General features: G+C 43.4%; 1 protein-coding gene across 1 annotated transcript in view; it reads left to right on the forward strand.

Moving 5' to 3' along the window:
* Positions 1 to 2655: 2655 nt before the first annotated feature.
* Positions 2656 to 24701, forward strand: part of ror1 (receptor tyrosine kinase-like orphan receptor 1) — a 117431-nt gene continuing 95385 nt past the window's right edge. Inside the window, exon 1 of the mRNA XM_062998167.1 lies at positions 2656 to 2818. Within this exon, the coding sequence (XP_062854237.1) occupies positions 2656 to 2818 (163 nt within the window). The remainder of the gene's footprint in view (positions 2819 to 24701) is intronic.

The raw sequence follows: 24701 nt of genomic DNA on the forward strand, positions 1-24701 counted from the left end.
AGAATGGGCAAAAATTTCTGTCTCTCGATGTGCAAAACTGATAGAGACATACCCCAAGCGACTTGCAGCTGTAATCGCAGCAAAAGGTGGCGCTACAAAGTATTAACGCAAGGGGGCTGAATAATATTGCACGCCCCACTTTTCAGTTTTTTATTTCTAAAAAAAGTTTAAAATATCCAATAAATTTCGTTCCACTTCACGATTGTGTCCCACTTGTTGTTGATTCTTCACAAAAAATTACAATTTCATATCGTTATGTTTGAAGCCTGAAATGTGGCAAAAGGTTGAAAAGTTCAAGGGGGCTGAATACTTTTGCAAGGCACTGTAAATTGCCCTATGTGTGTGTGTGTGTGTGTTCCTACCCTTCGCTCAGTGAATCCAACCCACCGCGACCCTGAACAGGTTAAAGCGGTGGTAAACAGACAATTAATGACATCATTTCATTTTCTGCATTTAGCAGACACTTTTTTCCAAACTGTGACAGTATACTGTCTAAGCAATTGTGGGTTAAGGGCCTTGCTCAGGGGCCCAACAGTGACAGTGACCTGGCAGTGGTGGGGCTTGAACCAGTGACCTTTTGATTACTAGTCCATTACCCTAACCGCTAGGCTACAGCTGCCTAATTACATCAGTAATTAGGATTCTGTAGGATACACAGACAGGCTCCATACCAAACCACATATTACAGCAGTAAGCAGTTTATTAAACTAGCACTAATAACGTCTTTATAAAGTTTATACATCATTAAAAACAGTATTTTGCCTTTGTTTGTTTCAGACGCAGCCACAGAATGAACATATTGTTAAATTTGACAGTAAACTTGAATCACAACATACTAGTGACAATATTTTGGGTGGCTGACTGTCTCTGAGGCGGCACATTGGCTCGGTGGGTAGCACTGTCGCCTCACAGCAAGAAGGTCCTGGGTTCCCCAGGCGGGGAGGTCCGGGTCCTTTCTGTGTGGAGTTTGCATGTTCTCCCTGTGTCCATGTGGGTTTCCTACAGGTGCTCCGGTTTCCTCTCACAGTCCAAAGACATGCAGTCAGGTTAATTAGAGCTACTAAAATTGCCCTAAGTGTGTGTGTCCAGACTTGTCCAGGGTGTTTTCTGCATTTTGCCCAATAAATCAGACTCACCTTGACCCTAAATAGGATAAAGCGAAGGTAATAACAGACACTGAATGAATGAATGAATAAAAATAGCATGTTATTAACATCAGTAATTAGGATTCTTTAGGATACACAGACAGGCCGTTTATTAAACTAGCACACCACTAATAACGTCTTTATAAAGTTTATACATCACTAAAACCAGTATTTTGCTCTTGTTTGTTTCAGACGCAGCCACAGAACGAACAATTCAATAAATTTGACTATAAAATGCGACTTAAAACAAACTAGCGAAAATATTTTGGTTTGCTGATTATATCTGAGGTGGCACAGTGGCTCGGTTGGTAGCACTGTCGCCTCCCAGCTAAAAGGTTCGATCCAGGTCCTTTCTGTGTGAGGTTTGCATGTTCTCCCTGTGTCTGTGTGGGTTTCCTACAGGTGCTCCGGTTTCCTCCCACAGTACAAAGTCATGTGGTCAGATTAATTAAAGGTATAAAATTGTCTTAGGTGTTTGTGTGTGTGTCTCCCCGGGGTATTTTCTACCTTTCGCCCAGTGAATCGGACCCACCGCAACCCTGATCAGGATAAAGCTGTGAAACAGAAAATGAATGAATGAATGAATGAATGAATGAATGAAAAATAGAATATTATTGACAACAGTAATTGGGATTCCATGGGATACACCGAGAAGGTCTTGGGTTTGATTCCCAGCCAGAGAAGTCTGGGTCCTTTCTTTCTTTTCTGTTTGTTTGCATGTTCTCCCCATGTCTGTGTGGGTTTCCTCCCACAGTCCAAAGACAAGCAGTCAGGTTAATTAAAGATATAAAATTGCCTTAGGTATTTGTGTGAGTGTCTCCCCGGGGTAAATCGGACCCACTGCGACCCTGAACAGGATCAAGGTGGTGGTAAAACAGACAATGAATGAATGAATTAATTAATTAATTAAAAATAGCACGCTATTGACAACAGAAATTGGGATTCCATAGGATACATCGAGAAGGTATTGGGTTTGATTCCCAGCTGGAGAGGTCCAGGTCCTTTTTTCCTTTGTGTTTGTTTGCATGTTCTCCCCGTGTCTGTGTGGGTTTCCTCCCACAGTCCAAAGACAAGCAGTCAGGTTAATTAAAGGTATAAAATTGCCCTAGGTATGTGTGCGAGTGTCTACCCGGGGTAAATCGGACCCACCGCGACCCTGAAAAGGATAAACATACTAGCGAAAATATTTGATCTGCAGGTTGTATCTGATTCCACCAGCAGAGGGCGACATGGACACTTGCTGAAGGCGCATGGTCTGTGTGTGTGTGTGTGTGTGTGTGTGTGTGTGTGTGTGTGTGTGTGTGTGTGTGTGTGTGTGCGTGTGTGCGTGTTTGTGTGCCTGCAGAAGGCAGCGAAGGGGGCAGAAAAAGTGGAACTTCCAGTGTGGAGTGGTGAGAGGAGTAGAAGGAGCGCTGGAACCGCGGACCGGACCCGGGAACACCAGTACAGCCGCTGCACTTTTCCAGCCCAGTTAAACGTGGAGAGGAAACATTTCCAGTGGATGTAAGGCATGACTCTGCGGCTGGACCTCGGGGGGGAGTGGGCACGGTGGGCACGGTGGGCAGCAGAAGGAGGACTGTTAGCGCGGAGGTGCCAACACCAGCAACGCTGCAGCTTTCTGCTGATCAGCGTGGTGCTGCTCAGCTGCTGCTGCATGATTCGAACCGCCGCCGGTGAGTGCAAACGATTTACGCCCCACCATCATCCGCATGTCTGTACATTTCACAGTGAGAGAGAAGCTTGACTTCAAAAGTTTGCATTAAGTGTGTGTGTGTGTGTGTGTGTGTGATTCTCTGAGTTGCTTGGTGGGTAGCACTGTTGCTTCACAGCAATAAGGTCTTGGGTTCGATTCCTTTCTATGTGGAGTTTGCATGTTCTCCCTGTGTCTGTGAGGGTTTCCTCCTGGACACAGTACAAATACGTGCAGTGTGTGTGTGTGATTCTCTGAGTTGCTTGGTGGGTAGCACTTGGGTTCGATTCCCTGGCTGGGCGACCAGGGTCCTTTCTGTGTAGAGTTTGCATGTTCTCCCTGTGTCTGTGTGGGTTTCCTCTCACAGTACAAAGACGTGCAATGTGTGTGTGTGTGTGTGTGTGTTTGCCCTGTGATGGACTAGCGACCTGTCCAGGGTGTTTCCTACCTTCCACCCCAGTGAATCAGACCCACCACGACCTTGACCAGGATAAAACTGATGATGTATGAATGAATGTTTGGTGAAAACAGCCACACCCATTGCTCACAGGTGTGTGAAGTCGATTATATCAAATAAATATTGTGCTTCCATCAGTGATTGGGATGAATTGCAATGGCCGGACCTTCTCATTCAACTGAGTGGTACAAATTCTCACAGACACACTTCAGAAAGCTCTTCCAGCCAGTGGGTTTAGAGTGGGATGTCCAACAAGGTCATGATCAAGGATTCACAATGTTTATTGGTCATGTTCTGGTGGAATGGTCATCTTACTTCTGTTTGTGGTCACATTGTCCACAGTGCTGTCCATATCTAAGAATAAGTCCATATTTTTATCCATGTAAATATGTCCATAATGATCCATAGCCAGGAATTTCGGCGGTGGACAGGGGTCAGCACGAGTACCCTGACTGGTCTGCGGCACTGTGTATTCTGACACCTTTCTATCAGAACCAGCATGAACTTTTTCAGTCTGTTGGATCGGACCACACGGGTCAGCCTTCGCTCCCCACGTGCATCAATGAGCCTTGGCCGCCCATGACCCTGTCGCCGGTTTAGCACTGTTCCTTCCTTGGAGCACTCTTGATAGATACTGACCACTGCAGACCAGGACACACCCCACAAGAGCTGCGCTCGCCCATTTTTCCTGCTTTGAGGATAAAATGTTCACTTGCTGCCTAATATATCCCCCCCACTAACAGGTGCCGTGATGAAGAGATAATCAGTGTTATTCACTTCACCTCTCAATGCTCATCATGTTATGCCTGGTCGGTGTATAATAAGACAAGATAAACTATAAAAAATTGTGTAGAAAATATAGAACATTCTTAACGCCATGTTTACATGAACAGTCGGGCAGCACGGTGGGTAAGTGGGTAGCACGACCCGCCCTGTTTATCCGGGCTTGGGACCGGCACTACAATGCACTAGGTAACTATGGGACAATTCAGTGTCTCCAATTAGCCTAGCGGCATGTCTTTTTTACTGTGGGAGGAAACCGGAGCACCTGGAGGAAACCCACGCAGACACGGGGAGAACATGCAAACTCCGCACAGAAAGGACCTGGACCACCCCCACCTGGGGATCGAACTCAGGACCTTCTCGCTGTGAGGACGACAGTGCTACCCACCGAGCCACCGTGCCACCCATATATAAATACACACACACACACACACACACACACACACACACACACACACACACACACACACACACACACACACACACACACACACACACACACACACACACACACACACACACACACACACACACACACACACACACACACACACACACACACACACACAGTGGAATAGCTTGAATAGTGCAAAACAGAACCCAATAAACAGTATTACGGTAATTTTTATTTATTAAACAAATTGTAGTGATTTTATCTTTATCTGCTAATTTACATTTTCGGCATTTTGCGAACTGTGACAGTGTATTATCGAAGCAATTGAGGGTTAAGGGCCTTGCTCAAGGGCCCAACAGTGGCAGCCTATCAGTGGCGGGGCTTGAACCAGCGACCTTTTGATCACTAGTCCAGTACCGTAACTACTAGGCTACAACTGCCCCCAACTAATCATTCATAGTCATATGATTTGCTATGAATGTAAACTTAACCTGACCTGTCATGTAGACATGGCATTAAGAATGTAGTTTAATAAATAAATAAATATCCATGTCAATGTCATTTTGTCATGTTTGCACTGTATGTCATGATCACTGTTGTGCAAAAGTGGTAGAAATTATTGCTTAATTATTGCACAAACCTTATTCACGTGATTAATGGAGATGGAGATGGTGGAGATCTTTATGGGCCTCAGTATGTGACCTATGATTGTTTAATTTGATATGATTTTATACACCTGTTAGCAATGGGGTGTGGCCGAAACACCTAAAATCAATCGTGGGATGTACCTGTACCTGTCCTGTGTTTGGTTTTATTGACGCCGTCTCCCTGATTTGTGGTTCACTTTTGACCTCAGTGGCTAAAGTCATTTACCCTGTACTGACTGGGTATTGTTTCTTAACTCGGATTGAAACTGTTGTTGATTTTGCTCTTTGTAGAAGGACAATAGAGCTCTTAAAGGGCAGTAAGTGTGTGTGTGTGTGTGTGTGTGTGTGTGTGTGTGTGTGTGTGTGTGAGTGACCATCTTAAGCTTCTCAGCTGGAGGGCCTTTGTAGGGTCGGGGCTGCTTCATTTGCCTTCGAATGGGAGCCTGGAATCAGATCTGGCGTGATTATGCGCAGTAAAATCCCCTCTCTGAGTGAAGTATGTTAACTAAACACACTATCAGTAAAACTCTGAGAGGGGAATGAACTCATGTGGTGTTCTTTTTTGGGCTGGTGTCACTTATATAAGCACTATGTGTTAATTAATTGGGGATTTAATTAATTTAATTGGCTATTTGCACCTCATATTTGCTGATATAATGGACTACATGATATAGGGATGTAATGATATACTCACGATGCGATTTTATTTTATTTATTTAAATAATGAATGTCCTTTTATTTTTGAGGTAGGTACAAACTATGCAAAACAGTGCTGCACATTTCCTTTTTTGTGTAAAAAAACCTGAAAGGAAATAAATCACACATTAAATAAATAAATAAATAAATAATACAAATAAAGAAAGTATCCTCACATAAGTAAATTCGGCTGGAAAATTCCGAACCTGGCAACCCTGTAGTGACGTCAGCCAAGCGAGGTGAATAGCGCCGGCGCCCTCTGCTGTTTAAAGTGAACATCGATTCATTATACGTGTAAACCGATTTGAATCGTTACACACGTGAATCGATTTTTAACTGTCTTGTGGGGCATCGTTACATCCCTAGCATGCTGTGATTGGTGTACAATTTCGTTGCATGTACGACGCCTGTTCTACTCTATTCTGTTCAGAAGGTATAAACAATTAAATAATAATAATGTGTTCAATATCACGATGTGTTTTATTTGTATTACTGGGACTTTTATATATATGTGGCTGATTCTACTGTCATAAGTACATAGAATATAAAGAGGTTTAATTTCAGCTTGTATATAATGAAGGTTTTGATACTATAAGCTGTTCGGCCCCACAAAATGACACAATATACGTGTGATGGAATCAGTACGAGTGAATCAGACGCAATAAATACAATTCTAATTGTTTATTTAATATTTAAGTATTATACAATCACCCTCAGCTCCCACTTTAACAAATAAAACCACGTTTAAAACGACTTTAAATCTCTCCGCTTCCAGGTCACTTATAACGTTGGTTTATCGACTGACCTGAAGTATTTTCACCCCGTAAGACAAACCAGGAATCCAGAGTTTTAATTATCGCTCTGAAGCTTCTTTCTCGACCGTCTGTAGAGGAATCGAGTCCTTGCGTATGTGGATCGTTCCTGCGTTCGTAATGTCGTCGTTTGTAACAGCCGTGACTCGACAGATCGTGCAGTATAAAGTGTTTTAGTCTGTTCTAAACTGCCCACACGTCATTTCTTTGGCAGGTTCTTCCGGTGCATATTTGGTCACCCTCTCTTCATCCTCCATCTGTTTTTGTTTGTTTTTATCAATAGCACTTTTAGCGGCGAACAATATTATATGATCTGCTGCCTACTGAAGCTCACAGCTGTTGTATTAACTGTGCTACTGTGTATGGCGGTATATGAAAAATCCATACAGTATGAGGAATCAAAGTAGGTATATGGACAAGTTGTGTTTATATAGCACCTTTCTTAAACCCAAGGTCGTTTTACATATCAAAAAGTGCGAGAGAGGAAATAAATGCCAAGATGGGAAGGCATACAAAGATTACCGTGAACTGATTTTTATTCCCAGTGTTTCCTAAATGCTGCATTTTAAAAGCAGGACCAAATCAAATGAAACTCTTGGTTCCGGTGTTTCCGGTGTCTTTAATCTGAATCAGTCATTTAGAGCTTAAGTAACGATGTTTGTTCTTGTATTTAGAGGCTTAACGGTGTGATAAAGCATCATGCCGGGACCCGTTCCTCAGCAAATAAGAGATATTACGGCTGTCAGTGAAGATAAACCAGATTAGCGCTGCCGCTCTGGTACGGTCTGATTTATTGTGCGTTTTTAAAAGGTTTAGTTTGATGAATTGTGCTAGTAGAAGAAGATTTAATAGATTGAATAAACTACGTCACATCCACAGTTTCTCCCATACCAGCCCCAACTGTGAGAAAGTTTAATCACTTAAGTAAACAAGCAAAGTTTTGAGTTCATCAAAACCCTTCATGAGAACTGAATCCAATAACAGGTTCATTTCTAACACATTTATTACATTTAGCAAACTTACAATTATCACTGGATACAATTCCAGCAATTAAGGGGTTAAGGGCCTTGCTCAGGGGTCCAACAGTGGTAACTTGGTGATGATGGGGATGGAACTGACAACCTTCTGATTACTAGACGGCTACATTAAACGTTGAGCTACCACTGCCCCAACACATGGCTCCATTGAACCGCTATTCACCTCTATCTGCTGCACGAATTGCCAATTGTGCCTGCTAGGGGGCGTCCAGCCGACCCGTAACAAAGCTGATATTCAGGCACCCAGCTGGCTCAGCGGGATATTCTGCTAGCACACCAGCTCTGAGATTCTGAACACCACGGTTCGAATCCCGGCTCTGCTACCGGTTGGCTGAGCGCCATCTAACATGCACAAACAGCACTGCCTGCAGGAGACAGAATTGGCCACCGAATCTGCTGCATGGGAAAAGGCCGGACTAATAAAGTGGATAAGGTGTGCAAGGACCCTGTTTAGCAGATCGAGGAGCTTGTGCAGACGTGGATGCGAATCCACCGAGGCATGGGCAAAAAAGAAGGGGTGCGCATGCTTCGGAGGGGTCATGGTGCAGGAAAATATACCCTCCTCGAATGCAGTTGGGTCCTCAGCAACAGAAGACTAATTGGCTACGATAAATCGGGAGAAAAGGGGAGAAAATGCATAAAGAAATACAACCCCAAATCAGAAACAGTTGGGACTGCATGGAAAATGCAAATAATAATAATAAAAACACAGTCTCTTACATTGACTTTGACTTTTATTTGATGTCAGACAGGATGAACCTGAGATATTTCATCTTTTATCTGCTCAACTTCATTTCATTTATTAATAAACATCCATTCCTGCATTTCAGGCCTGCAACACATTCCAAAAAAAGTTGGGACGGGGGCGATTTAGGGCTAGTAATGAGGTGAAAAAACTAAATAATTATGTGATTCCAAACAGGTGATGTGAACAGGCATGGCGTGGCTGTGGAAGGAGAGGGTACAGGTGCTGGACTGGCCTGCCTGCAGTCCTGACCTGTCCCCAATAGAGACCGTGTGGAGAATTTTAAAACGACGACCCCCCGTACTGCTGCACATCTTAAGATGTGTTTGCAGGAAAAACGAGACAAAATAAAAGCTGAAAGTGTGGTGAAAAGGAATGACAACATTACAAAGTGGTAAATGCTTTACTGTCCCAACTTTTTTTTGGAATGTGTTGCAGAACTGAAATGCAGGAATGGATGTTTATTAATAAATGAAATGAAGTTGAGCAGATAAAACATGAAACATCTCAGGTTCATCCTGTCTGACATCAGATAAAAGTAAATGTAAGAAACTCGTAGTAGGGTTGTAGTAATTATCAGTTGCTGGTTGATCTGATCACTGGAATTCAAACTGTAAACGTTTCTGATTCATTTTACGACAGCAGATAGCTACAGCCATCATCCTGCATTTATCCAGCCGGGCTGAGAACAGGGTGGAATGGAAACCCAGTAATCCAGACTTTAGGTTTAATAAAAGTCGAGGGACGGTAAATCACGAGGGTGGAACCGCTTGTTTGCGGGACCGAATGTTGACACAAAAGGCACTTAAGCTCGGCAGAAGTGCTGCGAGGGAGGATTCATCTCCGGTCCCGCTCACACCCGGTGGTGTAACACGGGCTCAAAAATGCAGGCTTCGACTCCTTCAGCGTCCAGCCCCCGTGTTAAAAAGCCTTTATAGATATAACAGGGACGCTCGCTCGAGTACGTGTACCGCGTGTAATAAACCCGGGTAATCCTTCTAATCCATCTTGTTTTAGCGTCGTATCCTTGGCCTGTTCACGAGTCCTGAGCAATATTGCTACGATTTATTATTTATCGCCGAGTCTGAAATCGTTTTCCGCGCACGCTCTTTAACCCTCGTTTTAAATCTGTGTATCAGTAACGTCAGGCGTAAAAAATGATCCCGCGTCTGCTCGTTTATTACGAAGCCTGAACGCCAGCCAGGCCGAACTAGAGCTCGCGCGGCCCGTGTAATGAGAGGACGGGGATAGTTTCCATCAGCAGTTTTTAATCGTTTGAATAATCGCTCCTCTGCTCTCCCGGTATAAAGAAATGTCTCTCTGGAGAGAGCTGGGTGTCCTGCTCGTAGATTACAGGCTCCCTGAGGTTGTGGTCTGCTCGGTCTGCTTTGTGTAACGTGTTCTGAGAGATGCTTCGGTACAAATTGTTTCCTAGTGTTGGTGTTTGGATTCGTCGTGTAGCAACTGGCGGCGTTCGCATTCGTCTTCTTCTGGATGGTGCATCTAAATTTACCAGCGTTTTTCTCTTCTGTGGTACCGTTAGGTTGTAATGAAGCTCCACTTACCATATAGAAGCACTTTGTAGTTCTACAATTAGTCTGTAGTCCATCTGTTTCTCTACATACTGTTTTAGTCTGCAGGACCCCCACAGAGCAGGTATTATTTAGGTGGTGGATCATTCTCAGCACTGTAGTGACACTGACATGGTGGTGGTGTGTTAGTGTGTGTTGTGCTGGTATTGTTGTGAGTGGATCAGACACAGCAGCGCTGCTGGAGTTTTTAAACACCTCACTGTCACTGCTGGACTGAGAATCGTCCACCAACCAAAAATATCCAGCCAACAGCGCCCCATGGGCAGCGTCCTGTGACCACTGATGAAGGTCTTGAAGATGACCGACTCAAACAGCAGCAATAGATGAGCGACCGTCTCTGACTTTACATCTACAAGGTGGACCGAGTAGGTAGGAGTGTCTAATAGAGTGGACACCAGTAGAGAGTCCACCAGTGAGTGGACACGGTATTTAAAAACTCAAGCAGCACTGCTGTGTCTGATCCACTCATACCAGCACAACACACACTAACACACCACCATCATGTCAGTGTCACTGCAGTGCTGAGAATCATCCACCACCTAAATAATACCTGCTCTGTGGTGGTCCTGTGGGGGTCCTGACCATTGAAGAACAGGGTGAAAGCAGGTTTAAAAAGTATGTAGAGAAACAGATGGACTACAGTCAGTAATTGTAAGCTAAAATCTATAATCTCTGTATAAGTAGTGTGTCTAAATAATCTGCTTTATGAGCTCCATGTCTTATTAGATCCTCTCTACTGAGGCAGCTCATCAGGTTTTCACACAGACCCAGTTTTGCTTTTTATTTTCCACTATAAATAAGCAGCCACAGATGAACCACTTTCAGTAAAAGCTGGTTCAAGTCCCACCGCTGTCTGCCAGTCACTGTTGGGTTCCTGTGCAAAAGCCCATAACCAGAAATCGCTTGCATTGGTTTTACGATTGTAAAAACATCTGTGAGCCCCATCAAGGGTCTTTAACCATCAATCGTGTGTTGTTTTGGGTCGCAGTTGTACGTCGCTTTAATTCTGTAAATGTAAACAGACGTATAAGCAAATTCAAACATTGTTCTAGAGATAGATGAATTCTCTACTCCAAGTTTTGCCCTAAATGTAAATAAGTGTTGATGAATGTTTACGTGGGCGGCACGGTGGCTCGGTGGGTAGCACTGTCGCCTCACAGCGAGAAGGTCCTGGGTTCGATCCCCAGGCGGGGCGGTCCGGGTCCTTTCTGTGCGGAGTTTGCATGTTCTTCCTGTGTCTGCGTGGGTTTCCTCCGGGTGCTCCGGTTTCCTCCCACTGTCCAAAAACATGCAGTCAGGTTAATTGAAGATGCGGAATTGCCCTATAGGTGAATGTGTGTGTGTGTATGTGTGTCTGCCCTGCAATGGACTGGCGTCCCGTCCAGGGTGTTACTGTGTGCCTTGCGCCCGTTGAAAAGCTGGGATAGGCTCCAGCACCCCCCCTTGCGACCCTAATTGGATAAGCGGATAAGAAAATTAATGAATGTTTACGTTATTTGTAGGGATTTAACGATACACTCTACCCACAATATGATGCGATTTACGATACTGGGTTCACGATACGATTTTTTCCCTGATTTTTAAACAAAATGAAATTGAAGACAAATTATGACAAAGTTTCCTTTTATTATTTCTCTTAAAAATAAAATAAAATCCTTTATCTGTGCTTATCTTTTATTTATCTAAATAATGAATGTCCTTTTATTTCTGAGGTAGGTACAAACTATGCAAAATAATGCTGCACATTTCCCTTTTTCACTAAATTCATAATAAATTAATGAATAATACAAATAAAGTATCCTCACATAAGTAAATTTGGCCGGAAAATTTTGAACCTGGCAACCCTGTAGTGACGTCAACCAGGCGAGGTTAACAGCGTCGGCTCCCTCTGCTGTTTAAAGTGAACATCGATTCATTATACATGAATTACCGATTTGAATCGTTACACATGTGAATCGATTTTTAACTGTCTTGTGGTGCATCGTTACATCCCTAGTTATTTGTGCTCTAGTGGCATTGGGTCGTACGTAGATGCCTTATTTCTGCCATGTGCGCCCACTTTTCCACCCGAAACGACTCAGCCCCAAATGAAGAGCTTTGGAATAAAATGGAACATCCATATGCTGTTAAATGAATGGGCACAGATTCCCCCAGTCCTGTGATAAGCCTTCTCAGAAGAGCTCAGTGGGTAGCACCGTCGCCTCACAGCAAGAAGGTCCTGGGTTCGATGCCCAGGCGAGGCGGTCTGGGTCCTTTCTGTGCAGAGTTTGCATGTTCTCCCCGTGTCTGTGTGGGTTTTCTCCCACAGTCCAAAAACATGCAGTCAGGTTAATTGAAGATGCTGAATTGCCCTATAGGCGAATGTGTGTGTGGGTGTCTGCCCTGCGATGGACTGGCGCCCGGCCAGGGTGTTACTGTGTGCTTGTGCTGTGTTTGATATGGGACGTCTGACAGGCTTACGGTCAGGCGTCCGAATACTTTTGGCTACGGTAAATACTACGATGGATTTGGTGTAACTGCAGGCCGGGTATAGCCTGACTTTTAAAATTCAGGCTGTAAAAGGTGTCGGCGAGTGAAGCTCTAAACTCTGTTTGCATTACATTAAGGACCTGAGTAACGCCTCGGTGCGTGGAAACTGCCGAATTTCTCGCCGGCCACAGTCGCGCCTTTGTGCGTGCCGCGCTCCCCGTGAGCTCATAAATACCTCAGATTTACGGAGCAGGACTGAGATTTCTGTGTCAGAAAGAAAATATGAAAATATGTGTGTGAAGTGTCAGTCATCGGGGACTTTTCTCTTTTCCATCACACACTGCTGCTCTTGATAGCCTCGGGTTTCCGTTACTAAAAAGAGCTTTGTGTGTCCGTGTGCTGGTCAGGAATATTTCTGCTTAATAAAGAGCATCTATATAATGTTTGCATAAACTCCACCTCCTTGTTTCTACACTCACTGTCCATTTTATCAGCTCCACTTACCACATAGAAGCACTTTGTAGTTCTACAATTACTGACTGTAGTCCATCTGTTTCTCTACATGCTTTGTTAGGCTCCTTTCATGCTGTTCTTCAATGGTCAGGACCCCCACAGGACCACCACAGAGCAGGTATTATTTAGGTAGTGGATCATTCTCAGCACTGCAGTGACACTGACATGGTGGTGGTGTGTTAGTGTGTGTTGTGCTGGTATGAGTGGATCAGACACAGCAGCGCTGCTGGAGTTTTTAAACACCTCACTGTCACTGCTGGACTGAGAATAGTCCACCAACCAAAAACATATCCAGCCAACAGCGCCCCGTGGGCAGCGTCCTGTGACCACTGATGAAGGTCTAGAAGATGACCGACTCAAACAGCAGCAATAGATGAGCGATCGTTTCTGACTTTACATCTACAAGGTGGACCAACCAGGTAGGAGTGTCTAATAGAGTGGACAGTGAGTGGACACTCATACCAGCACAACACACACTAACACACCACCACCATGTCAGTGTCACTGCAGTGCTGAGAATGATCCACCACCCAAATAATACCTGCTCTGTGGTGGTCCTGTGGGGGTCCTGACCATTGAAGAACAGGGTGAAAGCAGGTTAAAAACAGCATGTAGAGAAACAGATGGACTACAGTCAGTAATTGTAGAACTACAAAGTGCTTCTATATGGTAAGTGGAGCTGATAAAATGAACAGTGAGTGTAGAAGCAAGGAGGTGGTTTTAATGTTATGGCTGATTGGTGTATATCTCATATACACACCTTACATGCTTATATTGCACACCTCCCTATTTTTCACATTTCTATTATTTCACTGTTGGACCCTTGAGCGAGACCCTTAACTCTCTCGACCCTGCGTTCGGACTCCAGACTCCAAACAAACTGGGGTACACAGGTATTCTCTTGACCCTAAATTGATGTTTAAGGTGGAGGAGCTTCCTAAAGCAGCATTCGAACAGAAAAAGCTGTAGAGTTACACCAGACACCTTAAATCTGCTTAAATAATAACACGTGTTGTATCGGCGTCTATCATGCTGGTGAGATGCATCTCAAACTCAGCCTGGGTTCAGATGTTACAGTCTGTAGTTAATTATTCATTATTTCATTATTATTTTGGTTATTTATGTACCTGCAGGGATTTGCAGTATACGGATTGATTTACCAGCGTTCATTCCATTTTTGGCTGACTGGTTTTCGGGGCTTTCTTCACCCGTGCTCTGTCGTTCCTCAGAAGGTTCTCAGCCCTCGGTTACCGAGTTTCTTGTTGAAATGATTAAATGCGCTCGTTCCGTCGGAGGCCCGGCTGGGAAAATGGCTCGGCTGACTTCATGTCTTTATGTACGTCTGGTTCTCGACTTCACCTCTCAGTGTTTCCAGCACTGAGACACTGACAGGCTCGACACTTGGCTGAGACGTTAAATTGAGTCAAACGATAAGAGCAAAAAAAGAAACTCACATTTTTACATTTTTGTTGGATTACGATTGTTAGTTTTGTCCAATACAGACGCTCATCACTTATAGAGCGAGTTCTGTTCCTACTGCTTAGCCATCAAGTAAATCGGGGGATAAGTGAGGACCCGACCCTCTTACTGATATTTTGAGAGTATTGTTCTGGTTTGTGGGTCTTTGTGAAGCATCTTTAGATCTAGCTTTGCATTCTTTTTTGTTTATTCTGTATAAAAAAGCTTCAAAGAATATTTATCATATAATAAAGTACAAATTTATGTGTAGTGTAGTGTAGTGAACACTGTGGAGATTCATGTGGAGATCCGTATCACGCACGGAGAGTCACACACAATCTCCATTATTCTCTGTCTCTGTGCAGTACCATCGACCAGCCAGCAGGGGTCATAACTGCAGCAGATGTGATGAATCCCCTCCGGGACTCCCACCCTCTGATCAGCCGATTATTGTCCGTATAGGCAGAGCTGAGATTCAAACCATTGAGATCACCTAGCACTACTTTTTTAAGGCTTTGCCGATGTGAAGGGGCCATCCCCAAACTGTTCCCACAAAGTTGGGAGCATGAAATGTGCCACAGCATCCGCTGACCCGCTCTGTCATTATACGTGGTACCACTTGGTGGCTGAGTTGCTGTCGTTCCCAATCGCTTCCACTTTGTGGAATATTTAGTAGTGAGGAAATTTCACGACTGGACTTGTTGCACAGGTGGCATCACGGTACCACGCTGGAATTCACTGAGCTCCTGAGAGCGACCCGTTCTTTCACTAATGTGTGTAGAAGCAGTCTGCATGCCGAGGTGCTCGGTTTTATACACCTGTGGCCATGGAAGTGATCGGAACACCTGAATTCGATGATTTGGATGGGGGAGTGAATACTTTTGGCAATATAGTGGATATTTTCCGTCAAATTCAGAAAGCATCGCACTGTCACCAAACTTCAGAGGCACAGAGCACAAGAGGTTAACAGGTTGTGGAAAAAATATGGTGTAACTGCAGAGCTAGGTGGCGCTATAACTTACAAGATAATTTTACGCAAACAAAGAAGTAGTTCTTCTGTGTCATGTCCTTGATGTATTGGGCCACATTCTGCTAATTTGTGCTGGGACCCCGAAAATCGCCACTTGCGGCTTTATTTTCTATTGTTTCCATATGCCTCGTCACCCAGGAGGTACTTGGTTCACCCTTGGCCTTGAGAATGTTCTTGAGTTGCAAATGTCATGTGACTCTCATTTGATATGTTGATTGGCTGATGGGTTTTTAAAAACAGACTGGAAAATGTGGTATCAGGTATGGTTAAACATGATTAGGATGATGGATTCACCATTTGGTTGCTTTAGGGTTAGCTATGACTAGCCAAATGCTATGAATAGCCTACATGTGCAATGCTAAGTTAGATTTGTATAACTAATATTAACGAAGCTTACTTTTTTGTAGAACGTTTATATCTGTTTTGTCATGTAATGTATGCAACTCCTCAAATCAGCTAGTTCGGCTTCAGATCCACCCCAGATTTCTTACATACTGAATTAAATACACACGTGTGCTTTGCTTGCCTTTGATTTACAGTCGAGTAATGACTCTTAGTGGCTTTATGACTTTATCTGGATTTAGATTAGTGGAATTAATGTTTCAGGAGCTTATTTTGAGGATAATCGTGGTTAAAGCAGTTTAGCACTAAGCCGTTGATTTAACAAGCTACTGGGGGTTTAGGGTCTGTGTACAAACTAAAGGGTTTTTATCCATCCCTGTATTTTGATTTTTATGCCCTTTTCATGTAAATGGATTAAATATAACACAGACAGCACAGGAACATTTACAGCAGGGGTGTCCAAACCTTTCTTGTGTCACTAAAAGGGGGATAAACACAAATAAAAGTGGTGCCCAAAATAACAGAAACAAAATAATAAACCAAAGACACAAAAACATCTTCAGCCCAATATGGAGAAAGTGGGTAGAAAAGGGATAGCGCAGAACTGAGAACTGCTTGTCATAATATGACGGGCTGCCCAATTCCCAATTCTCTAATGAAGTGGAAACAATCAACAGTACATGACCAGGACCCTAATCCCACCAAACAGCATGGGTTTATAGGTGGGGGTCAGCCCTGGAAACAAGTCTGCCACGCTGGGTGAGTTCTCAGAAAGAACTGGGACTGGACCTGAGGCATCACCGGTCCAGAGAAAGCAGGTTTCCTAGCAGAGGAGCTGGCAAGTCTGTGAGGAAGAAACCGTGATAAATAGAAACACTTCCACCTGGAGCGAATGAGTGCTCGACTAATCCGTTAAGAGGAACCAACACGTCAATCATGTTTGCGATACAGAACGAAGCCCTGGCTGCTGTTCTTCTCCTTGTCCATGTCATTAGGAAGAAACCTGAGTCGTTCCAGCAGCTTCTAATGCTTAACAGATCTGTTTGAGGGTTTTTTGTGTGTGGTTTTTGAAAGACGTCCAAACGTTTGGACGAATTTCCTCTCAGCATAAGGTAACAGTTCAGGTTTTCTTCCTGCCCTGGCTGAAGAAACCACTGTTCCATGTACTTTATGACGAGTGGTCACGAGAGAAGTCGCCAGCTATAATTAATCGTAATTGTATATATGACAAATAAAGGAGACACCCTGCAGGCGGTCTCTGGGGGTGATTGTATAGCCTTCACGCTGCTGTTTGTTTAGTGCAGGCTTTCGTACGGTCGTCACTGTCAGCGCTCACAATCGGGCACACGCCGCCGTTTGTTCTGCCACCTCGCTGTGGGATAAAAGGTCAGTGCAGCACGTGTGTCCTTGTTCAGTCTGGCAGCATAGCGGCCGGTGGCGTGTCTGGCACGGAAAGCCCGGTGGACTACAATAAACTCCCATCGGTCAGTAAAACTACACACAAACTGCCTTGCTCAGTGAATCCAAATAGAAACACACCTCATTAATGACGTCACAAATGCACACATTAACGTAAACATTACCTTCCTATAGATCAGATGTGTCAAACTCACATCCGACCTGAGGTACAATTATATCAGGCTCGTAAGTATATAGGACTCACAGTTGATACTACAAGTCCCAGAATGCATTGCATCACCAAGCTTTATTCTCTATTGCACATTCATCTGAGGTCAGAAGTCAGTTACTCTCCCGTTTATCCATTATATCCCGTTTATCCTGTTTAATAAATGTTCACCCTGTTCGGCCCTCGTTTTGGCCCCTCTGTGATTGAGTTTGCACCCCTCTGCTATAGAGGATCACGTTACAAACCCAAAGTTATGGAGCGGTAACGATCGTTGTGGTCTGAGACTGTAATAACACGTCCGAATCAACATTTCAGGGCACGAAACCTGAAGCTTTGTGTACCGGAACCTACCGCCAAAATAACAAACACGCCTGTAATAATGCTGAACACTGAACAAGGGCGGTGGTAGCTCAGCGGTTAAGGTACAGGACTAGTAATCGGAAGGTTGCTGATTCAACCCCACATCTGCCAGGTTGCCACTGTTGGGCGCTTAACCCTTATTGTATTCGGTCAACATTGTAAGTCGCTTCGGATGAAGTTAGTTAGTTAGTTAGTTAGTTTAGATAGATAGATAGATACAGTGCCTTGCAAAAGTATTCAGCCCCCTTAAACTTTTCAACCTTTTGCCACATTTCAGGCTTCAAACATAACGATATGAAATTGTAATTTTTTGTGAAGAATCAACAACAAGTGGGACACAATCGTGAAGTGGAACGAAATTTATTGGATATTTTAAACTTTTTTTAGAAATAAAAAACTGAAAAGTGGGGCGTGCAATATTATTCAGCCCCCTTGCGTTAATACTTTGTAGCGCCACCTTTTGCTGCGATTACAGCTGCAAGTCGCTTGGGGTATGTCTCTATCAGTTTTGCACATCGAGAGACAGAAATTTTTGCCCATTCTTCCTTGCAAAACAGCTCGAGCTCAGTGAGGTTGGATGGAGAGCGTTTGTGAACAGCAGTTTTCAGCTCTTTCCACAGATTCTCGATGGGATTCAGGTCTGGACTTTGACTTGGCCATTCTAACACCTGGATACGTTTATTTGTGAACCATTCCATTGTAGATTTTGCTTTATGTTTTGGATCATTGTCTTGTTGGAAGATAAATCTCCGTCCCAGTCTCAGGTCTTTTGCAGACTGCAACAGGTTTTCTTCCAGAATGGTCCTGTATTTGGCTCCATCCATCTTTCCATCAATTTTAACCATCTTCCCTGTCCCTGCTGAAGAAAAGCAGGCCCAAACCATGATGCTGCCACCACCATGTTTGACAGTGGGGATGGTGTGTTCAGGGTGATGAGCTGTGTTGCTTTTACGCCAAACATAACGTTTTGCATTGTGGCCAAAAAGTTCGATTTTGGTTTCATCTGACCAGAGCACCTTCTTCCACATGTTTGGTGTGTCTCCCAGGTGACTTTTTATAGATATCTTTGAGAAATGGCTTTCTTCTTGCCACTCTTCCATAAAGGCCAGATTTGTGCAGTGTACGACTGATTGTGTCCTATGGACAGAGTCTCCCACCTCAGCTGTAGATCTCTGCAGTTCATTCAGAGTGATCATGGGCCTCTTGGCTGCATCTCTGATCAGTCTTCTCCTTGTTTGAGCTGAAAGTTTAGAGGGACGGCCGGGTCTTGGTAGATTTGCAGTGGTCTGATACTCCTTCCATTTCAATATGATCGCTTTCACAGTGCTCCTTGAGATGTTTAAAGCTTGGGAAATCTTTTTGTATCCAAATCCGGCTTTAAACTTCTCCACAACAGTATCTCGGACCTGCCTGGTGTGTTCCTTGGTCTTCATGATGCTCTCTGCGCTTTAAACAGAACTCTGAGACTGTCACAGAGCAGGTGCATTTATACGGAGACTTGATTACACACAGGTGGATTCTATTTATCACCATCAGTCATTTAGGTCAACATTGGATCATTCAGAGATCCTCACTGAACTTCTGGAGTGAGTTTGCTGCACTGAAAGTAAAGGGGCTGAATAATATTGCACGCCCCACTTTTTAGTTTTTTATTTTTAAAAAAAGTTTAAAATATCCAATAAATTTCGTTCCACTTCACGATTGTGTCGCACTTGTTGTTGATTCTTCACAAAAAAATTACAATTTCATTTTGTTATGTTTGAAGCCTGAAATGTGGCAAAAGGTTGAAAAGTTCAAGGGGGCTGAATACTTTTGCAAGGCACTGTAGATAGATAGATAGATAGATAGATAGATAGATAGATAGATAGATAGATAGATAGATAGATAGATAGATAGATAGATAGATAGAAAGAAACTTTATTGATCCTTTGCAGGAGATTTCTTCTGTTACAGCAGCTCACATCAGACAACAACAACAACATACATACAACATACAACATTCACTAACACTAACTGTTCTACTCTACAGGCTAGAAAGAAATTAGTTGAAGCTACTTTTTTACCAATTCTAGACTATGGAGATATTTTATACAGACATACCTCAAAGACAACATTGAACTCCCTAGATTCGGTTTATCATTCTGAATTAAGGTTTATAACACGTGCGAGTTATTCAACTCATCACTGCAAACTCTATGAAATGACTGGTTGGCTTCCACTTTCAGTACGACAGAGAGTACATTTTGTGTATAAAGCAATTATTGGTCAGCTCCCACCATACTTGTCTAAATTTTTATCATCAAACAAGTCTTTGTATGACTTACGATCCAGTAGCTATATACAATGGGAAGTTCCAGTAGTTCGGTCGGAATTTGGAAAGACAGCATTTAATTACAGTGCACCTTTTGTTTGGAATGATTTACAGAAACATTTTAAATTGGCGCAGTTTATTTCTTTGACTGAATTTTTATACATATGTTTGTTCTTGTTAAATGTATACATGTATATATATCCTCCCTATGTTGTTGATGGTGTAATTTTTGTGTGATTTGCTGCTGTCTTGGCCAGGGCTCACTTGTAAAAGAGATTTTAATCTCAATGTGACTTCCCTGGTTAAATAAAGGTTAATAATAATAATAAAACAGTATAAAAACAAGCAATAAACATAAAAATTTATGGTATGATTTTACATACATGTAAACCCTTTTTATGGTGCATGCATAGCATAAAAAATGTAGATATTATTAGGTATGTAAACATTGGTCTTATGGTGCATGCATAGCATACGAAAAGTAGGTATTTATTATAAATTATTAGGAATTATTTATAGTTCATTTATAGTTAATATAATTATAGTTAATCCTCTTCGCTCCGGCTAGAGCATAAGGCAACAACATATCTTCTTCTCATCTGATTTCTTGCCTTCCGCTGCCATCTCCTTCTCCACCGTTCTCCGCCATGTGCCCGATGGCCTGCCTCTCTTCCTCTTCCCTGGTGGTGCCCATCTTAGTGCAGGATGCGGATGTCTGGTCTTGCTCATCCGTAGGACGTGGCCCAGCCATCTTCAACGTCTTGATGCCTTGACGTCTGCTTATTTCCTTGTTGGCGATACGCTGTTCTACGGCGGCATCGCCCTTCGAAGCCTCTGAGCCGGCTCTCTTATCTTCTTGTTGGTTCTCTGGACGCTTCGGATAAAGGCGTCTGCTAAATGCTGTCAAAGTAAAAGATGCACGGTGATCATGTAGCAGTACCGATAGTGTAAACGATGTTTACTAAACGTAGGCCTGTGTAAATCTATTTTTATTGGCTGCTCTAAGCCCCATGGATCATTATTGAAGGCGCAACGAACATGTGCAAAAACTTCTCACTTGTTTAGACGAACGTTGAGGGGCCCCACGCTCACCAAACGAAGACGGCTAGGAGAAGTTCTGGCCTTTACGTTACATTTGGATTGCGAATATTTATATTTATATTTATTGATAGTGATTGATGTAGTGCACTGCTCCACAGTGACACGCCTGGTGGGGCCAGACCCTGTCGACCCCTAATGTAAAGACACGTCTGGTAGCGTCAGACTCCATGATCTGTTTACAATTGCATTTTCGACTTACAGTCTGTGACAGTATACTGTCTAAGCAATTGAGGATTAAGGGCCTTGTTTAAGAGCCCAGCAGTGGCAGCCTGGCAGTGGTGGGGCTTGAACCAGCGACCTTTCGATTACTAGTCCAGTACCTTCAACTGCCCTCAGTTTAGAAAATACATACCTTAATCTTCTACGGTTCTTATTCCAACGTTTCTCCTCGTTCCTTCTTCCTAATTCCTCACGTCTCGCCCCGTTTTCTTTTGCCTCTCAGCGAGGCAGAACCGGTTTCATCCGCACACTCTGACTGTGGTATTCTAAAATAAACGCTGAAATTTCCCTAACGCTTTGTGATCAGAAGCCAGACCGGCCGCAGAGACCAATCACGGCAGAACAGAGGGAAACATCATTACGCTCGCAGTGCCGAGCTCCAGACTAAACTAAATTACAGATCAGAGGAAGCCAGCTCGGGAACGCCGGACTCCCCGGCTGACGGGAGGACTCTGGCTTGGTGGTAGAGCTGCTAATTAATAGTACTTTAATCATTATTGTTATATTTATCATGCTTAATTAATTAAACATAATTAACTGTGATGATTCTGAGCTTAACTGAAGTTAATACGTTGGATGTCATTTGTTTTTATTAACTCTGGTGCATAAAATCCACTTTTACAGGATTTACCCAGCATGTTCTGACCATGTTCAGCTAAAGTCCAGCTATATATTGCAATTAGTCAATTATTAAAAGTCTTATTATGGTCAGATTTAGCATTTAATGCATCCACTCAGTCAGTGTGTATGATAATTTGTCATTTTAAAAGTGAGCAAATGAAAATGAAATGAAGGTTTACAGGGTGTGAAGTTAAATTGGGCTTCTGAAGTGTTCATATGGTCAGACAGTCATTTGGACGGGGTGGTAGGACATCGACGTTCTAATTCAGAGGTATTCAAACTTCTCTACATGCTTTTTTACCCTGCTTTCACCCTGTTCTTCAATGGTCAGGACCCCCACAGGTCCACTACAGAGCGGTGGATCATTCTCAGCACTGCAGTGACACTGACATGGTGGTGGTGGTTTGTTAGTGTGTGTTGTGCTGGTATGAGTGGATCAGACACAGCAGCGCTGCTGGAGTTTTTAAACACCGTGTCCACTCACTGTCCACTCTATTAGACACTCCTACCTAGTCGGTCCACCTTGTAGATGTAAAGTCAGAGACGATCGCTCATCTATTGCTGCTGTTTGAGTCGGTCATCTTCTAGACCTTCATCAGTGGTCACAGGACGCTGCCCACGGGGCGCTGTTGGCTGGATATTTTTGGTTGGTGGACGATTCTCGGTCCAGCAGTGACAGTGAGGTGTTTAAAAACTCTGATCCACTCATACCAGCACAACACACACTAACACACCACCACCATGTCAGTGTCACTGCAGTGCTGAGAATGATCCACCACCTAAATAATACCTGCTCTGTGGGGGTCCTGTGGGGGTCCTGACCATTGAAGAACAGCATGAAAGGGGGCTAACAAAGCATGTAGAGAAACAGATGGACTACAGTCAGTAATTGTAGAACTACAAAGTGCTTCTATATGGTAAGTGGAGCTGATAAAATGGACAGTGAGTGTAGATGTGGTCTTAATGTTATGGCTGATAAACAGCTACTTATAACTCCAACAGTTCTGTCAGTTTCGTCACTCTCGAAATGCACCCACACTGGAAACTTCCTCAGCGATATGGAAATGACATTTGGCAAGATACGGAACGTCATTTCAGGCCCAGCGGAATCTTGAGTAAAAAAAACGAGTCTACCTGTTAGAACCAGATCTTCCTGCTCCTGATTTCTGCTTTCCAAACCCTTCAGTGCTTTTTCTTCACTTTTTCCCTCGACTGAATTTTCAGTTTGACTTCACTTAAGCACGCAGTCCTAAAGTCAAGCGTCAGGAAATGAGCGCACGCAGTCCTAAAATCTGTGTTCCAAGGGTACAGAAAGCAGGAGACGAGGGAGGAGAAGCGAGAGGGAGCCGAGCGCTCGTGATTAATTAGCAAACGTAACGATTTGGACTTGACACACTTCACAGAGAAAGTCATTTACGTACAAGCCAGACGAGAGGAGAAACAGAGAACGAGGTTCGCTGAACAGAGAAGAGCAAGAGAGAGAGAAGACTAAAGATATAATGACAAATTAGTGTTTATGTTTTTGTTTTGTTTTATGCTAAACATTCTGATAAATTAACGATAAAAACATCATCAGTGTGTGAATATGAGCTGAACCTGCATCAGTGTGGAATAAGCGTCAGATCCAGGGTTACAGCTCCACGTGTATCTGTGTTTATCTGGATTCTCCTCCCTGTTTCACTTTTAAACTTGTGTTACAGCTTCAGCTTCTGAGAAATGGTGAGAATCAGAATCAGCTTCTCCCAGAGTCTAAAACGCTTCTGGTTGAAAATAAAGCTTAACGTGGTTTAATGCAGTAAAAGAAGGAGACAGGAGCACTAAACTTCTCTTCATTATTACTGCTCATAAGTTCCTCCACTAATCACATTCCTCACTCGCTGTTTTACTACAATAAGTCACGCTAAGTTTTGTGCACCGCCGTCACACTTCATAGGAAATAACGGCACAGCGGCGCAGAAGCGGTTTTGTCCCTTCTCATGTGAATGCGCTGGTGCTGAAGGGAATACGGTATTCCAACAACAAGCATCTCCACGGTTAAGAAGCGTCAGGAAACAATAAAGAAGTAAAACTAAAGTGCAGCTTTTATTGTATTTCAGTGTGTTTATATTATATTTGTGTTATTTTTAGTCTTTAAGTGTCAAAAACAACCTCATTATTTTACATGAGACTAAAATATCTGCAGCTCCACGGGACCATGGACGCATTAACAGGTTCCCCAAACATCCTTATGGGAAAAAATACCTTGAAACTCAACGTCTTTAAAACTCGACGCCACTCCCAGAACTGACTGACGTTGAGTTTCAAGATACCGCTGTATTCACTCTTTTCTTCCCTGTGTTTAACATTTTAAAATATAAACATCACTACCAGCAGGATTCTCTTGATTCTAAAGCTTGGAGAAACCTGGAACTGGCTGTAGTGCCAGCACCTCTGTGCCCGACTCATGGTGCAGTTCCTCTTTATTTAATAGAACTTTATTGACGTGGGTGAGAAAGATAGCTTCTGTTTATGTGCACGCCGCTCGTTTGTATAATTGTGTTTGTAACTTCCTGCCAGAAAGGTGGCCTGGTGCAGGATCCAGTCTGTGGTGTTCAGGCTCTGCAGAGGATTCGGTGTTATTATGTCTGACGTGTGGCGCTGGACCGCTGATTC

This window comes from Trichomycterus rosablanca, chromosome 6 (assembly GCF_030014385.1).
Source record: "Trichomycterus rosablanca isolate fTriRos1 chromosome 6, fTriRos1.hap1, whole genome shotgun sequence".
In the NCBI taxonomy this organism is placed as follows: domain Eukaryota; kingdom Metazoa; phylum Chordata; class Actinopteri; order Siluriformes; family Trichomycteridae; genus Trichomycterus; species Trichomycterus rosablanca.